Below are 18,516 nucleotides of genomic sequence, written 5' to 3' on the forward strand. Positions count from 1 at the left end.
ACTTCAAAACTATATCATCTGTGTAACTAATTTTCTATTAAAAAAACAATTATTTTGTGTTTTTCTAAAAAATATTTTTTTTTTACAGAAACAAGGTTGTGCAATGGGCGCTAAATTTAGCCCTTTGTTAGCCATCATATTTATGAATTGGTTTGAAAAACAATGTTTATATTTAAATCCATCCTTTTTTAGAGGATATTTATGTATACATTCGTTACATATATGATATTTTGTCCCAGGAAAAATAAAACCTTTTGTGGATTATCTCAATAATAACCCTTGCAACATGACTTTCACTTATTCTAGTAACTCACGAGAAATTTAATTTCTAGATCTGATCTTAAGAGGTGACCCTAATGATAATACGATAATATGTAGTCTTTTTAGGAAACCAAATTCAGGCAATTGTTTAATGCATGCCACTATTAATCATCCTTAACATATTATCCATAATATTCAAACTGGGGAATATATACGTGCAAAGCGTGGTTGTTCCACTGAGAGTCTTTACAATCTGGAATATAAAATTATTGAGAACAGATTTCTGAACAGAGGTTCTAAAAATTCTACCTTAGAAAAGGCTAAAAAGAAAACTAATTCTAAAAACAGTGACGACTATTTGGAGCAGACTAACAGTTCAAATACTGATACTTCTCCAAATATTGTTTTTTCTACGACCTACAATAATCAGTATGGTCAGATTGTGAATATTGTCAAAAGTACTTGCCGGTTTTAAACAGTGACCCAATTGTAAGAAAAATTCTAGCAAATGGGGTAAAATTTGTTTGTAAAAGGGGAATGACAATTGGTAATTTCTTTTCACCAAGTGATCTTACAAGTCGGGACACCCGGAATACAGGAACACGTTCTAATTGGTTAGCTACTGTGAGTTCATTCCGTTGCAGCCACAAGTTATATGGAGCACGTAAATATATAAACAACAGTAATAGTTTTTCATCTTGTACAACAGAAGACAATTATAATATCAAATCATTAATGAACTACAGGAGTACCTATCTGGTATATTTAGTCTCTTGTGAAATGTGCAGAACACAATACGTAGGTTGTACGACTCGTACACTACAAAAGCAGTTATCTGAGCACATTTATGATGCTCAAAAGCACACCACCCATAGCCTTTCAGGTGTCTCAAGACATTTTCTCCATGAACACTCCGGAAATATGTCTAGTCTATGGATAATCACCATTGAAAAAAATTAATATGAAATATAGAGGCGGTAACATCGAACATGAAGTGCACAAAAGAGAAGCTTACCGGATATTGCGTTTAGACACACAAGCTCCCTCAGGTCTTAATTCAATATTTGATTTAAGTTATTTTTATTACATTTTTGTTTATGCATATTTTTATTTATAATAATTATGGTGCTTCATTTTTTGTATTCCGCTATTCACTGTGAGTGTCCTACATTCTGATTAATGATCACCATATGCTGTGGTGCCTTGCTATGTCTGAGGGTTTGTAATTTGCATTTGAGTAAGTTACCGGGTGAGGTTTTTTTATGTCTTTTTTTTGTTTGTTTTTTTACCAAACTTCCTTTTTTGTGCAGGATATCAGATCAGCACAGATCTGAATTTAGTCAATATGAGTAAGCCCAGTGTATGGGTGAAACGTATAAAGACTTGTTAACATGCTTATGGAAATACCTATCCCATCTTGATTTTTCCTGCCATGATTTTTATAGAGGATAAAATAAAGTAAAATAATTTTAATTACTTAGAAGACGTGTTGGAATTTTTTTCGTTTAGAATAGTACTAGGTATTCGGTACGAATAATCCGAACCCCAATACTATTTGCTCATGACTACTTACAAGTCCATCTCCAGAGATCTTGATGTTCCTTTGTCCACAGTAAGTTTACAACCCTTGGCAGTGTGGCTAATGTCCCTGCATGTAAAGCGCAGAAAAAAATTGATGAAAGGTTGTAACGCAGGAAGTTAGGTTGGAGTTTCAAAGATGTCTTCTGGTTGTTTTGCAGAGTTTGGCACTGGGTGCCTTGACTGTATGCAAAACATCATGAAATCTATAGATTTTCAAAGGATTTTGGGTTGCATGTAAAGGTGGGTTTTCGTTCTAGGTCATGTGTCTTCCAGCAAGACAATTACCCCAAACATACTTCAAGAAGCACCCAGAAATGGATGGAAACAAAGCATTGAACAGTTTTTAAGTGACAGCAATGAGTCCGGATCTTAAGGGGGCTTTACACGCTACGATATCATTAATGTTTTATCATCGGGGTCACGTCGTTAGTGACGCACATCCGGCATCATTAATGGTATCGCAGCGTGTAACACTTACCAGCGACCTTAAATGTCCTCCAAAGTGGTGAAAATCGTTCACCATGGAGAGGTCGTCCCAAAACTAAAAATTGTTAATGGTTGTTTATAGATGTTGTTCCTCGTTCCTGCGGCAGCACATGTGACACCGCAGGAGCGAGGAACCTCACCTTACCTGCGTCCCGCCCGCAATGAGGAAGGAAGGAGGTGGGCGGGATGTTCGTCCCGCTCATCTCCGCCCCTCCGCTTTGATTGGCCTTCCGCTTAGTGACATCGCGGTGACGTCGCCGTTACGCCAAACGCCCCTCCCCCTTGAGGGAGGCATTATTCGGCAGTCACAGTAACGCTGCCGACCAGGTAAGTGCATGTGACGCTGCCGTAGCGATAATGTTCGCTGCGGCAGCGATCACACGATATCGCATGCACGACGGGGGGCGGGTGCTTTTGCGTACGATATCGCTAGCAATTGCTAGAAATATCGTAGCGTGTAAAGCCCGCTTTAATCTCATTGAACACCTTTGGATTGATATTAAAATTGCTGTTGGGAGAATGCGCCCTCCGAATATGAGAGACCTGTAGCAGTTTGCAAAAGAAGAATGGTCCAAAATTCCACTTGAGAGGTGTAAAGGCCCTGTCACACACAGAGATAAATCTGCGGCAGATCTGTGGTTGCAGTGAAATTGTGGACAATCAGTGCCAGGTTTGTGGCTGTGTACAAATGGAACAATATAGCCCACTTTAGACGTTGCAATTAGTTGTACAATCGCATTTGCGATGTGACACGCCCAGGTTGCATACGGGATCTTATGAGATTGCACGTTGGTCGTTCATTTGCTGTCACACTTGCGTGAGTAGTCTATGTTAAATTGGTCAATTTTATGTGCGATCCTTTAGATCATGTGTTCTGTGACGTATGCATTGGGCACCCTTTTTTTTTTTTTTTATTTATTGACTTGCCAAGCGTGTGTACTGTGTAGGGATGCGTTTTTACTATGTCATCTGCCGTTCAGCTCTGCTACATGGCCGCTAACAGCAGACACAGACAGCCATGTAGCAGAGCTGAATGGCAGATGACAACAGACACAGACAGAGCCGCACTGTCAGAATGAACTCGGGTGAACTTCACCCGACTTCATTGTCATGCTGCGGCTCTGTCTGTGTCGCGCCCTGATTAGCGGTCACCAGTGAAGGACTCACCGGTGACCGCTAATCTCCTAAGTGACTGAAGTTAGCAGCCCTCTCTCATACTCACCAATCCCCGATCCCCGGCGCTGCACGGCGTTCACACTGCTCCGGCGGCTTTTACTGTTTTGAAAAAGCCGGCCGCCCATTAAACAATCTCGTATTCCCTGCTTTCCACGCCCACCGGCGCCTGTGATTGGTTACAGTGAGACACGCCCCCCACGCTGAGTGACAGGTGTCACACTGCACCCAATCACAGCAGCCGGTGGGCGTGTCTATACTGTGTAGTGAAATAAATAATTAAATTATTAAAAAAAACGGCGTGCGGTTCCCCCCAATTTTAATACCAGCCAGATAAAGCCATACGGCTGAAGGCTGGTATTCTCAGGATGGGGAGCTCCACGTTATGGGGAGCCCCCCAGCCTAACAATATCAGCCAACAGCCGCCCAGAATTGCCGCAAACATTATATGCGACAGTTCTGGGACTGTACCCGGCTCTTCCCGATTTGCCCTGGTGCGTTGGCAAATCGGGGTAATAAGGAGTTATTGGCAGCCTATAGCTGCCAATAAGTCCTAGATTAATCATGTCAGGCGTCTATGAGACACCTTCCATGATTAATCTGTAAATTACAGTAAATAAACACACACACCTGAAAAATCCTTTATTAGAAATAAAAAACACAAACATATTCCCTGGTTCACCACTTTAATCAGCCCGAAAAAGCCCTCCATGTCCGGCGTAATCCAGGATGCTACAGCGTCGCTTCCAGCGCTGCTGCATGGAGGTGACCGGAGCTGCAGAAGACACAGCCGCTCCGGTCACCTCCACACAGCTAATGAACACAGCCGAGCGATCAGCTGCTGTCACTGAGGTTACCCGCTGTCACTGGATCCAGCGGTGGCCGCGGGTAACCTCAGTGACAGCTCAGCTGATCGCGCTACTCACCGCCGCTCCTATCACCTCCACGCAGCAACTGAGGTGAGTAGCGCGATCAGCTGAGCTGTCACTGAGGTTACCCGCGGCCACCGCTGGATCCAGTGACAGCGGGTAACCTCAGTGACAGCAGCTGATCGCGCGGCTGTCTTCATTAGCTGCGTGGAGGTGACCGGAGCAGCGGCGGTGTATTCTGCAGCTCCGGTCACCTCCATGCAGCAGCGCTGGAAGCGACGCTGGAGCATCCTGGATTACGCCGGACATGGAGGGCTTTTTGGGGCTGATTAAAGTGGTGAACCAGGGTATATGTTTGTGTTTTTTATTTCTAATAAAGGATTTTTTCGGGTGTGTGTGTTTATTTACTGTAATTTACAGATTAATCATGGAAGCTGTCTCATAGACGCTTAACATGATTAATCTAGGACTTATTGGCAGCTATGGGCTGCCAATAACTCCTTATTACCCCGATTTGCCAACGCACCAGGGTAAATCGGGAAGAGCCGGGTACAGTCCCAGAACTGTCGCATATAATGTATGCGGCAATTCTGGGCGGCTGTTGGCTGATATTGTTAGGCTGGGGGGCTCCCCATAACGTGGAGCTCCCCATCCTGAGAATACCAGCCTTCAGCCGTATGGCTTTATCTGGCTGGTTTTAAAATTGGGGGGAACCGCACGCCGTTTTTTTTAATTATTTAATTATTTATTTCACTACACAGTATAGACACGCCCACCGGCTGCTGTGATTGGGTGCAGTGTGACACCTGTCACTCAGCATGGGGGGCGTGTCTCACTGTAACCAATCACAGGCGCCGGTGGGCGTGGAAAGCAGGGAATACGAGATTGTTTAATGGGCGGCCGGCTTTTTCAAAACAGTAAAAGCCGCCGGAGCAGTGTGAATGCAGTGCAGCGCCGGGGATCGGGGATCGGTGAGTATATGAGAGAGGGGGATAGACTGACATGGACAGAGAGTGAGGGACAGAGATAGTGACGGACTGACATAGATTAGTGAATGACAGACATTGTGAGGCGCTTCAGAACGCAGCTTTTCAGCTGCGCTCTGAAGCAGACCTTTTATAAGCTGCGGTGCAGAGCGCACACCTGCGCACATAGCATCAGACATCAAAATCGTATGAGGGATGTCACACGTTACAATTCACTAGGTTCGTGCAACAAAACGCTCAATTCTAGAGAATGATACGATGTGTTTGCGATCAACGGTTTTGCGTTCAATCCTGATCGCACGTAACTGTCACACGCAGATACCTCACAAACGATGCCGGATGTGCGTCACTTACAACTTGACCCCAACGACGGATTGTGAGATATATTGAAGCGTGTGTAGCAGGCTTATGTCTATGATTTCACTGCAACCACAGATCTGCCAAAGATTTATCTCTGTGTGTGACGGGGCCTTAAGAAGATTGTTGATGATTATAGGAAGCGATGGATTGCAGTTATTTATTCCAAAGGGTGTGCAACAATATATTAAGTTCAGGGTGCCAACAATTTTATCCTGCCCATTTTTGGAGTTTTGTGTGAAATTATGTCCAATTTGCCTTTTTTTCTCTGTTTGTTTTCATGTTGTTCCAATACACACAAAGGAAATAAACGTGTGTGTATACAGGGCTGTATTTTGCCTTCGTGCTGCCCTAGGCACTTTAAGTGGTCGCGCCCCTTAGTGACAACGTAACACTATGCGTTTTCGCACACGACATCTGTTTAAGGCAGATCTACTCTGTAAAACACTTGAAAAAGTATCAATGAGAAACGAAGGGCACTAACCCCCCCCCAATGGGGATCACCACAGGCACATCAAAACATAGCATGAGTATAAAATATTCCCACCACACCGTCCCCACTTATATGCTGTGACTGCCACACTGCCACTAATAAACTACCCACTGCCCTCCCTTATAAAATATACCCACCACACCTTCCTCAATTATGAAATATCATCTGCACATTGACCTCACATCATGCTGCCCCCTCCTCACAATGTCCCATGCATGCTGCCCCCTCCTCACAATGTCCCATGCATGCTGCCCCCTCCTCACAATGTCCCATGCATGCTGCCCCCCTCCTCCCAATGTCCTATGCATGCTGCCCCCTCCTCACAATGTCCCATGCATGCTTCCCCCTCCTCACAATGTCCCATGCATGCTGCCCCCTCCTCACAGTGTCCCATGCATGCTGCCCCCTCCTCACAATGTCCCATGCATGCTGCCCCCTCCTCACAATGTCCCATGCATGCTGTCCCCTCCTCCCAATGTCCTATGCATGCTGCCCCCTCCTCACAATGTCCCATGCATGCTTCCCCCTCCTCACAATGTCCCATGCATGCTGCCCCCTCCTCACAGTGTCCCATGCATGCTGCCCCCTCCTCACAATGTCCCATGGATGCTGCCCCCTCCTCACAATGTCCCATGCATGCTGCCCCCTCCTCACAATGTCCCATACATGCTGCCCCTCTCCATGAGCTCCTAATGCTGCCTTCCTCTTTTCCATAATGACACCTCCATGTTGCCCCATTCATCATACTAAGACCACCACACTAACGCTTATGCTGAGACACCCACCCCACACACACACACACACTACCCCACTCTTGATATTGACTCCCCTACATTGCTCCACTCCATACTGAGCCCACACATGCTGCCCCTTCTCCATAATGAGCTCCCAATGCTGCCCCCCTCTCATTCTGAGTCCTTACACTCCCCCCATCGATTTTGTCATTGCACTATCCCTCAACCCTTGTCCTCTGTCTCTAGCATTGGCCTCTCTCTCCCATTCCCCCAGCAGCAGCCTCTCTCCCCCGCCTTCAGCAGCAGCCTCTCCCCCAGCATCAGCCTCTCTTCCCCAGCCCCCCCAGCATCAACCTCTCTCCCCCCAGCGTCCCCCAGCATCAGCCTCTCTCCCCCCAGCCTCCCCCAGTTTCAGCCTCTCTCCCCCAGCTTTACCCAGCATCAGCCTCTCTCCCCCAGCATCAGCCTCTCTCCCCCAGCTTCCCCCAGCATCAGCCTCTCTGCCCCCAGCATCAGCCTCTCTGCCCCCAGCATCAGCCTCTCTGCCCCCAGCATCAGCCTCTCTGCCCCCAGCATCAGCCTCTCGTCTCCCAGCCTCCCCCAGCATCAGCCTCTCTCCTCCCAGCCTCCCCCAGCATCAGCCTCTCTCCTCCCAGCCTCCCCCAGCATCAGCCTCCCCCCTCCCAGCCTCTCCCAGCATTAGCCTCCCCCAGCATCAGCCTCTCTCCTCCCAGCCTCCCCCAGCATCAGCCTCCCTCAGCATCAGCCTCCCTCCTCCCAGCCTCCCCCAGCATCAGCCTCCCTCCTCCCAGCCTCCCCCAGCATCAGCTTCCCCCCAGCTAGCCTCCCCCAGCATCAGCCTCCTCCCAGCCTCCCCCAGCATCAGCCTCCCTCAGCATCAGCCTCTCTTCTCTGAGCCTCCCCCAGCATCAGCCTCTCTCCTCCCAGCCTCTCCCAGCATCAGCCTCTCTCCTCCCAGCCTCGCCCAGCATCAGCCTCCCTCAGCATCAGCCTCCCCCCTCCCAGCCTCCCCCAGCATCAGCCTCTCTCCTCCCAGCCTCCCCCAGCATCAGCATCTTTCCTCCCAGCCTCCCCCAGCATCAGCCTCTCTCCTCCCAGCCTCCCCAGCATCAGCCTCTCTCCTCCCAGCCTCCCCCAGTATCAGCCTCTCTCCTCCCAGCCTCTCCCAGCATCAGCCTCCCCAGCATCAGCCTCCCTCAGCATCAGCCTCCCTCCTCCCAGCCTCCCCCAGCATCAGCCTCTCTCCTCCCAGCCTCCCCCAGCATCAGCCTCTTTCCTCCCAGCCTCCCCCAGCATCAGCCTCTCTCTCCTCCCAGCCTCCCCCAGCATCAGCCTCTCTCCTCCCAGCCTCTCTCCTCCCAGCCTCCCCCAGCATCAGCCTCTCTCCTCCCAGCCTCCCCCAGCATCAGCCTCTCTCCTCCCAGCATCAGCCTCCCTCAGCATCAGCCTCCCTCCTCCCAGCCTCCCCCAGCATCAGCCTCTCTCCTCCCAGCCTCCCCCAGCATCAACCTCTCTCCTCCCAGCCTCTCTCCTCCCAGCCTCCCCCAGCATCAGCCTCTCTCCTCCCAGCCTCCCCCAGCATCAGCTTCTCTCCTCCCAGCCTCCCCCAGCATCAGCCTCCCTCAGCATCAGCCTCCCTCCTCCCAGCCTCCCCCAGCATCAGCCTCCCCCCTCCCAGCCTCCCCCCTCCTAGCCTCCCCCAGCATCAGCCTCCCCCTCCCAGCCTCCCCCAGCATCAGCCTCCCCCCTCCAAGCCTCCCCCAGCATCAGCCTCCCCCAGCATCAGACTCTCTCCTCCCAGCCTCCCCCAGTATCAGCTTCTCTTCCCCCAAGTGTCCCCCAATATCAGCCTCTCTCCCCCCACCACATGCGCAGATCTCCAGTCTGCATTAGAGACACCCCCACGCTCGTTATGAATCTTCAGCTCTGCGAGCACTTACCTGCTCCAGGGCCCGCTGTCATCTTCCTGGCTCACGTGAGTATCTCTTCTGACACCGGCTTTCATTGCGGCATCCTCTGCGGCGTCCTGCTGTGAGCTCTGCATGTGAAATCCACACAGCATTGGACGCAGCTTCTCTCCTCCCAGCCTCCCTCAGCATCAGCCTCCCTCCTCCCAGCCTCCCCCAGCATCAGCCTCCCTCCTCCCAGCCTCCCCCAGCATCAGCCTCCCTCCTCCCAGCCTCCCCCAGCATCAGCCTCCCCCAGCATCAGCCTGTCTCCTCCCAGCCTCCCTCAGCATCAGCCTCAGCCTCCCTCCTCCCAGCCTCCCCCAGCGTCAGCCTCCCCCAGCATCAGTTTCCCCCCTCCTAGCCTCCCCCAGCATCAGCCTCCCTCCTCCCAGCCTCCCCCAGCATCAGCCTCCCTCCTCCCAGCCTCCCCCAGCATCAGCCTCTCTCCTCCCAGCCTCCCCCAGCATCAGCCTCTCTCCTCCCAGCCTCCCCCAGCATCAGCCTCTCTCCTCCCAGCCTCTCTCCTCCCAGCCTCCCCCAGCATCAGCCTCTCTCCTCCCAGCCTCCCCCAGCATCAGCCTCCCTCAGCATCAGCCTCCCTCCCTCCAGCCTCCCCAGCATCAGCCTCCCTCCTCCCAGCCTCCCCCAGCATCAGCTTCCCTCTTCCAGCCTCCCCCAGAATCAGCCTCCCCCAGCATCAGCCTCCCTCCTCCCAGCCTCCCCCAGCATCAGCCTCCCTCCTCCCAGCCTCCCCCAGCATCAGCCTCCCCCAGCATCAGCCTGTCTCCTCCCAGCCTCCCTCAGCATCAGCCTCAGCCTCCCTCCTCCCAGCCTCCCCCAGCGTCAGCCTCCCCCAGCATCAGCCTCCCCCCTCCTAGCCTCCCCCAGCATCAGCCTCCCCCTCCCAGTCTCCCCCAGCATCAGCCTCCCCCCTCCTAGCCTCCCCCAGCATCAGCCTCCTCCAGCATCAGACTCTCTCCTCCCAGCCTCCCCCAGTATCAGCTTCTCTTCCCCCAAGTGTCCCCCAATATCAGCCTCTCTCCCCCCACCACATGCGCAGATCTCCAGTCTGCATTAGAGACACCCCCACGCTCCTTATGAATCTTCAGCTCTGCGAGCACTTACCTGCTCCAGGGCCCGCTGTCATCTTCCTGGCTCACGTGAGTATCTCTTCTGACACCGGCTTTCATTGCGGCATCCTCTGCGGCGTCCTGCTGTGAGCTCTGCATGTGAAATCCACACAGCATTGGAAGCAGCACAGAGGAAGGAGCTGATTGGCGCGCCTGTGACCCCGGAAGTGCAGGCGCCGGCAATTCCGGGGTCAATCAGCTCTCTGTGCCTGGCCACCGCAGTTTGTCTGCATTCGCGTCTTAATTGATGCGGATACAAATAAATGGAGGTGCGCCTCTCCCCCCTCCCCCCTCCGAAAATACAGCGGATTTAATGGATATGTTTACTGCTAGAAGGTGCCGCCCCCCCGCATCCTGCCGCCCCAGGCACGGGACCACGGGTGCCTAATGGTAAATACGGCCCTGTGTGTATAACAAAACATGTGTGATTGCAATAGTGTACTGGGAGAAAAAAATAATTGTCTGAAACAATTTCAAGGGTGTAAACACTTTCGGCCATGACTGTAGATGTTTAGAATGCAAGGTATATGGTTCGGGCAGCATCAATCAGCTGACTGCTCCCTATTTAAGTATTTGTGTTTTATTTCTATAGTGATGTCCTGTTCTTATAAATAGGACTGGAGAAAAATAAATTATACCTTATGTTTCACCTTAAAAGCTGATGATAGTGGATCACAGTCTGAACAACACACCAACCCCTTTCTTACAGCAACCTTTTAGGGTCCCACAATACTATCTTCTAATGTCTTTATGAGTTTACCTCTATCCTATTCTATTAATATAGACTGAATGACTACAACCAAATGCAGGGACCATGAGTTGACCTTTCCATGTCCTTTTACATGGGGCCGTTTGATGCCAACAGATTAACTTTGGTCATATTTAAATCATATTAAGTAATTTGTACATAATCCAAATCTTACATTATTTTCCTAATATAGCTGTAGATGTTACCATCAAATACTTAGTACTATTAAATGCAATTAAAGGGCATGTAATCGGCGTAGATCATTTGTGAGCAGCTGGACATGCGTCATAAGCTAGAAAATTACTTGGCTGTATTTTTTGCTTTGACGTCCAGGTTTTGTAGGTTAGTTATGTTTGCAGGGGAGTTTTTACATCACAGGGATATACATATATCACTTCTATTTCTTGCTTCTTACAATTTAATATAGAATGCCTTATTTTGACCTTCAGAGAACCAATATTATGTGACATTTATTTAACTTTCGTGTTATCATTTAATCAAACTTTAAATATACTCTTTATTTTTTACTACTGTTAAATGCATGTATAATATAATATATTTTATTTCTATTCAATTTTTGCTGCAGCAATGGCTCTAGGTGTAATGTGACTGTAAAAAGAGCCATAGAGGGGTTTAAATAATATGGATATAATACTAATGTGTTTGAGCTTGTGTACAAATCATTGACACAATTTACAGGTTTGTGCACAGTATGGCATTTATATGATACAACATTTTAGCAAAGTGCAAAGGTTATGGCATGGAAATATTTCTAAACAGCCAGAATATTGTTTACAGGATTGATTGCATGTAATATATTACTGTTTAAATTAGTCTGCCAACGCAATAATCCTGTTACACAATGTAGTTAGGTGTGTAAAGTGGGCTTTACACACTACGACATCGCTCAAGTGATCTCGTTGGGGTCACAGAATTTATGACGTACATCCGGCCGCTTTAGCGATGCCATTGTGTGTGGCACCTATGAGCGATTTTGCATCGTCGCAAAAACGTGCAAAATCGCTCATCGGTGACATGGGGGTCCATTCTCAATATCGTTACTGCAGCAGCAACGAAGTTGTTCCTCGTTCCTGCGGCAGCACACATCGCTCCGTGTGACACCGCAGGAACGAGGAACCTCTCCTTACCTGCCTCCCGGCCACAATGCGGAGGAAAGGAGATGGGCGGGATGTTACGTCCCGCTCATCTCCGCCCCTCCGCTTCTATTGGGGGACGGTTCAGTGACGTTTCTGTGACGTCGCTGTGACGCTGAATGAACCGCCCCCTTAGAAAGGAGGCGGTTCGCCGGTCACAGCGACGTCGCAGGAAAGGTAAGTCTGTGTGACGGGTCCGGGCGATGTTGTGCGACACGGGCAGAGATTTGCCCGTGTTACACAACCGATGGGGGCGGGTACGCACGCTGGCGATATCAGTACCGATATCGCAGTGTGTAAAGCTGCCTTAACGGTCTGGTTAGTTTACATTAGCTGATTTTAAACCACTGATCGGTAGACATTTTCCTATTACACATTCATTTAATAGCCTGTTTACACTGGCAGACATCGCTTAACAATTCATACTGAAAAATTTGTAATAGATCATATCTGGAGCATAGGCTAACATTGTTCTCTGTAGCATAAAGGCCCAGTCACACACGACTTACCAGCGATCCCGAAAACGATGCAACCTGATAGGGATCGCAGGTAAGTCGCTGGGAGGTCGCAGGTGAGATGTCACACAGTCAGATCTTACCAGCGATGCAGGAACAATACAGGTCGCAGCAGCGACCTGTATAACGATCTCAGCAGTCACTGTGACCCTGTCACACAGTGTCAAACATAGCGATGTGTCCTGCCCAACAGGACATCGCCTTTGAAGAAAATGGCCTGGACCATTCTGCAACGACTAGAGATCTCACAGCAGGGGCCTGATCGCTGGTAGGTGTCACACATAACAAGATCGCTAGCGGGATCGCTACTGCGTCACGGAAACCGTGATCTCGCTAGCGATCTCGTTATGTGTAACGGTACCTTAATAAGTCTTCTTTACACGGGACAGTGTGCTGGTGAGAACTATGATCTTTTTGTACAGCATAAAAGATAATTTCACTCGATGAAAAAGTATTTTGCTTGTGCAATCGGCAGCCTGTTTACAATGCGAGATTATGGTGAAATGAGGGTTCCTAGGAGTGCTGGTTCACGATAATCTTTCAGTGCGATTGCACTTCAAGACTTTATAATGACAGTGGACTAACCATTGTGGTATAATGGATGGTCTTTCTATTTTTCATTTCCTGCTCAGTGCTGGCTTATTTCCACTGCTGTGATTTCTGTGCTCTGACTACAGTAGTGATGTCACAACTACAGCGCAGATCACCACTGCAGCCAATCACTGAGCTTAGCAGTTTAAAACATCTATATTGGTAGAGCCACTAAATTCAGTGGTTGCATCAGTAATGGGCATTGTAGACGTGATGTCACTACTACAGCCAAAACACAGAGACCAGAGCACCAGGGGAGAGCCAGCCCTGCAGGGTGAGTACACTATGATTTTATCACTGTAAGGCCTCTTTTACACGTCCGTGAAAATCACGCACGTTTTTCACGGACGTGTCAAAGGTGCGTATTTCCCTCGGTGTGCCGTGTGTATGGCACACGTGTGTTCTCCGTGTGTTATCCGTGATAACACACAGAGAACGGGAACTTACTACTCACCTGTCCCTGGCGTTGCTCTCCGTGGTGCTGATCTTCGGTCTCCGGTCCTGCCGACTCCCCGCTGCTGCTGCTGCTTCCGGCCGCAGTGAAGTGAATATTCAATTAGCATAATGAGTGGCGATCGGCAGCAAGTGACAGCAGCGGCAGAGACAGGAGGGCTGGAGAAGGTGAGTAAAGGTTTTTTTTTTTCTCGCAGATACATGTGTCTTCTCCGGCGCGTGTCACACGGAACACATCCGTGTGGTCCGTTTGTGTTACATGTGACCCGTTTGCGTTCCGTGTGACACCCGTGATGCCGGAGAAAATGTGGACATGTCTACGTGTGGAGCACACAGGCACACATATGCTCCACACGTACACACGGTCCATGGCAGAATACGCACGTGAACGCAGACCCATTGATTTTAATGGGTCTACGTGTGCCCGTGTCGGTACGTGAGAAAACTGACCATACACGTACCGGAGGCACGGACGTGTGAAAGAGGCCTAAGATAGCTAACGCCAAAAGAGTTAAAACACTTAAAAACAATGATAATTTATGTGTGTACAGTACAACTATTTATGGATTTTTAAATACTGAGAAATATATCCCATTGTTGTTTTTGCAGTTGCTTGCATCTGGGAAAATCCCTGGAACCAGAGTAGCTGAGCTGAAGGCAAAGTATACCTTGCTGTATGAGACACTAAAAAGGTATTGTGGTTTACATTTCATCATGTATCAACTGGTCACAGACTTAGAAAGTGCCAAGTAAAAGGAGTATTCTCCACTTCTTAAATTGCTCTAATTACTTAGACAAGATGAAAATAAGCAAGTTTGCAGTTTACTTGCTTTTGTTATCTGCCATCATTCTCATGCAATGAGGGCTTTTATCTTTTAGGCTATGTGCGCACGTTGCAGGGGTTTTTTTTTCGTATTTTTGCCGCGTTTTAAACTGTGTCAATGACAAACTGCATGCTTTTGCTTCCCCAGCAAAGTCTATGAGAAATCAGAATTTCCAGGCGCACGTTGCAGTTTTTTGTCAGCGTTTTATTTCTCAAATATTTGTCAAAATGTTTGACAAAAAAAAGCAGAAATTCTTTTTGCATTTGCAACTCAATGAGGGGATGAAAAATGGATGGCAAAACACATGGTAACAAATGGGTTGCATTTTGTTTGCGCTGTATCTGCGTTCTTGTCACAAAAAATGCTGGTCACCCACTTTGTTCTAGGATAAAAAAACATTGCAGGAGTGAAAATCTATCTCTCGCTTTCTCTCTCTCCGCTTCATGTCACACTGCTCCCAGGGCCTTTCATTCTTCTTCCCTACCTGCTCATTAGGCTCATACAATTTTACTGCACCCGCTCATTAGGCTCATACATATTCACTGCTTGCCCTGTCTGTGATTGATTGCTGTCAGACACACTCCCACACTGAGTAAAAGCTGTCTGACTGCAGCCAATCATAGCTGCCGGTGGGCGAATCTATATTGTACAGTAAAATAAATAAATAATTAAAACGTCGTGTGGTCCCCCCAATTTTTATATCCAGCCAAGATAAAGCCTCATAGCTGAGGGCTGGTATTCTCAGGCTGGGGAGACTCACGTTATTTGGAGCCACCTAGCCTAAAAATATCAGCCAGCATCCGCCTGGAATTGCCGCGTCCATTAGCTGTGACAGTCCCAGGACTTTACCCGGCTCGTCCCAATTACCCTGGTGCGGTCGCAGTCAGGGTAATAAGGGGTTATTAGCAGCCCATAGCTGTCACTAATCCCTAGGTTAGTGATGGCAGGCGTCTATGAGACACCCCCCATTACTAATCTGTAAGGCCTGAAACACACATCCATGAAAAAACACGCACGTGTTACGTCCGTTTTTGGGGTCCGTGTCCCGTTTTTGTGTCCGTTTTTATGGTCCATGGGGCATTTGTGTGAACTGCGTATGCTAGCCGTGTGCGTGTGGAATGTCCGTGTGTGCGTGTGAAACTTAACTGACGTGTGTGTGTGTGTTGTCCGTGTGAAATGTCCGTGTGTGATGTAAAATGTAGTTGCTACATGTCGGCTGACAGCAGACAGCGAGAATGAACTCGGGTGAACTTCACCCGACTTCATTGTCATCCTGCGTCTCTGTCTGGGTGTCGCGTCCTGATTAGCGGTCACCCGTGAAGGACTCACCGGTGACCGCTAATCCCCTGAGTGACTGAAGTGAGCAGCGCGATTAGTGCTGCCATCACTCAGGTTACCCGCGGCCAGCTAGATCCTCCCCCTGTGACCGCAACTCACCTGTGACTTCATTGCTGTCACTCGGGCGACTTGCTGTCACAGTTGGAGAATCCAGCGGTGCCCGCAAGTAACCTCAGTGACAGCTCAGCTGATCGCACGGCTCACCTCAGTTGCTGTGTGGAGCTCACAGGAGCGGCGGTGTTCTTCTGTAGCTCCTGTCACCTTCATGTAGAAGAGCTGGAAGCGACGCGGGACCTCCGTGGATTACGCCGGAGATGGATGGGTATTTGGGGCATAATAAATTGTTGAACGCGGGTTTTTTGTAGTGTTTCTTATTTCAAATAAAGGATTTTTCACTGTGTGTGTTTATTTACTGTAACTTACAGATTAATCATTGGGGGTGTCTCATAGACGCCTGGAATGATTAATCTAGGATTTATTGGCAGCTATGGGCTGTCAATGACTCCTTATTACCCCGATTGCCAACGCACCAGGGCAAATCGGGAAGAGCCGGGTAGAGTCCCAGAACTGTCGCATCTATTGTATGCGGAAAATTCCGGGCGGCTGCTGGCTGATATTGTTAGGCTGGGGGGCTCCCCATAACGTGGAGCTCCCCATCCTGAGAATACCAGCCTTCAGCCGTGTGACTTTACCCTGGCTGGTATCAAAATGGGGGGGACCGCACGTTGTTTTTTTTAAAAATTATTTATTTATTTTTTTACTGCACAGTATAGACCCGCCCACCGGCGGCTGTGATTGGTTGCAGTGAGACAGCTGTCACTCAGTGTTGGGGGCATGTCTCACTGCAACCAATCATAGTCGCCGGTGGGCGGGGAAAGCAGGGAATACGAAATTGAATAATGAGCGTCCGGCTTTTTCAAAATAGTAAAAGCCGCCGGAGTTTATTGAACAGCTGTGCCGTGCCGCGCTGGTGATTGGGGAACGGTGAGTATGAGAGAGGGGGGTGACTGACCGACATGCACAGAGAGAGAGAGGGACAGACAAGACAGAGGGTACGACCGACGGACTGAGGGAGATTGACCGACATACACAGAAAAAGAAAGAATGACCGACATCGCTAGAAAAAAGCACAAAATGTACACGGAGCATACAGAGATGCATCCGTGTCATGTTATTGTGCGCACATAACCATTGACTTTCATGGAGTCCATGTGTGCGTGTTCCGTGCTGAAAACGGACATGCTTCCGTGCAAAACGGAAACACATACGGATCACGGACATGGACACACGGACCTTATGGAATCACGCACGTGTGACCTCAATGATAGATTAACATTGGTGCATGTTTGTCCGTGTCTCCGGTACATACGGAAACGGGACAAACACGCACGTGTTTAACGGATGTGTGTTTCAGGCCTAAGAGAAAGTAGATAAACACAAACACCCCAAAAAATCCTTTATTTGAAATAAAAGACATAGTTACATAGTTACTTAGGTTGAAAAAAGACCTAGGTCCATCTAGTTCAACCTTCCTCCACCAGTTCTACATTTAGTCACTAAGTCATTTATAACCAACAATGTTTTGTGTACTGAGGAAATCATCCAGCCCTTTTTTAAAAGCTGTTATAGTATCTGCCATTACTACCTCTTGTGGTAGTGTATTCCACAGTCTGACCGCTCTAACTGTAAAGAACCCTTTCCTATTTAGGTGTCGGAATCGCTTTTCTTCCACTCGCAGTGAGTGCCCCCTGGTCCTTAGTACTGTCTTTGGAAGAAATAAGTCATGTGCCAGTCCTTTATATTGACCACACATGTATTTATACATATAAATGAGATCTCCTCTGAGACGTCTTTTTTCTAAGCTAAACATATCTAACTTTTTCGACCTGTCATCATATGGGAGGCCTTCCATTCCTTGTAATAGTCTAGTTGCCCGCCTTTGAACTGACTCTAACTTCTGAATGTCCTTTTTAAAATGTGGAGCCCAAAACTGGATCCCGTATTCCAGATGTGGCCTTACAAGTGATTTATAGAGGGGCAACAATACGTTGGGATCACGGGATCTAATCTCTCTTTTTATACACCCTAAAATCTTGTTTGCTTTAGCAGCTGCTGCTTGACATTGAGTGCTGCTGCTCAGCTTATTTGTAATGAGAATACCCAAGTCCTTCTCCTGTTCTGTAGTCCCGAGTTTACTTCCATTTAATGTATACGCAGCTATAGGATTACTCCGTCCTAGGTGCATTACTTTACATTTATCAATATTAAATCTCATTTGCCAAGTATCTGCCCATTCTGACATCTTATCCAGATCTTTTTGTAATATTGTACTATCCAGGTCAGTTTTTAATATCCTACATAGTTTGGTGTCATCGGCAAAGACTGACACTGTACTATCAATCCCATCCACAAGGTCATTAATAAAGAGAGTAAAAAGAATCGGTCCAAGCACAGATCCCTGCGGCACCCCACTGCTGACTATAGCCCATTTAGAGAATGTACCATTTATGACTACTCTTTGTTTCCTATCTTTTAGCCAATTCCTTACCCAGTTGCATATTGTGTCCCCTAGTCCTTGCTTCTGGAGCTTTAGTATAAGGCTATTATGTGGTACAGTATCAAATGCCTTTGCAAAGTCCAAATAAATCAGATCAGCTGCATTACCAATATCCAGGTTTGAACTTACCCCCTCATAGAACCCCAACAGGTTGGTTAGACACGACTTATCTTTCATGAATCCATGCTGTTTGTCAGTTATCATATTATTTTCTGCAATATATTTTTGCATGTCATCCCTTAAAATGCCCTCAAAAACTTTGCATACTACTGATGTCAGGCTTACTGGACGGTAGT

The 18,516-nt window shown here is 48.3% G+C and overlaps 1 protein-coding gene across 1 annotated transcript in view; it reads left to right on the forward strand.

Moving 5' to 3' along the window:
- Nucleotides 1-18,516, forward strand: part of CCDC146 (coiled-coil domain containing 146) — a 234,020-nt gene that overhangs the window by 46,638 nt on the left and 168,866 nt on the right. Inside the window, exon 3 of the mRNA XM_075345195.1 lies at nucleotides 14,111-14,193. Within this exon, the coding sequence (XP_075201310.1) occupies nucleotides 14,111-14,193 (83 nt within the window). The remainder of the gene's footprint in view (nucleotides 1-14,110; nucleotides 14,194-18,516) is intronic.

This window comes from Anomaloglossus baeobatrachus, chromosome 4 (genome assembly GCF_048569485.1).
Source record: "Anomaloglossus baeobatrachus isolate aAnoBae1 chromosome 4, aAnoBae1.hap1, whole genome shotgun sequence".
Lineage (NCBI taxonomy): Eukaryota > Metazoa > Chordata > Amphibia > Anura > Aromobatidae > Anomaloglossus > Anomaloglossus baeobatrachus.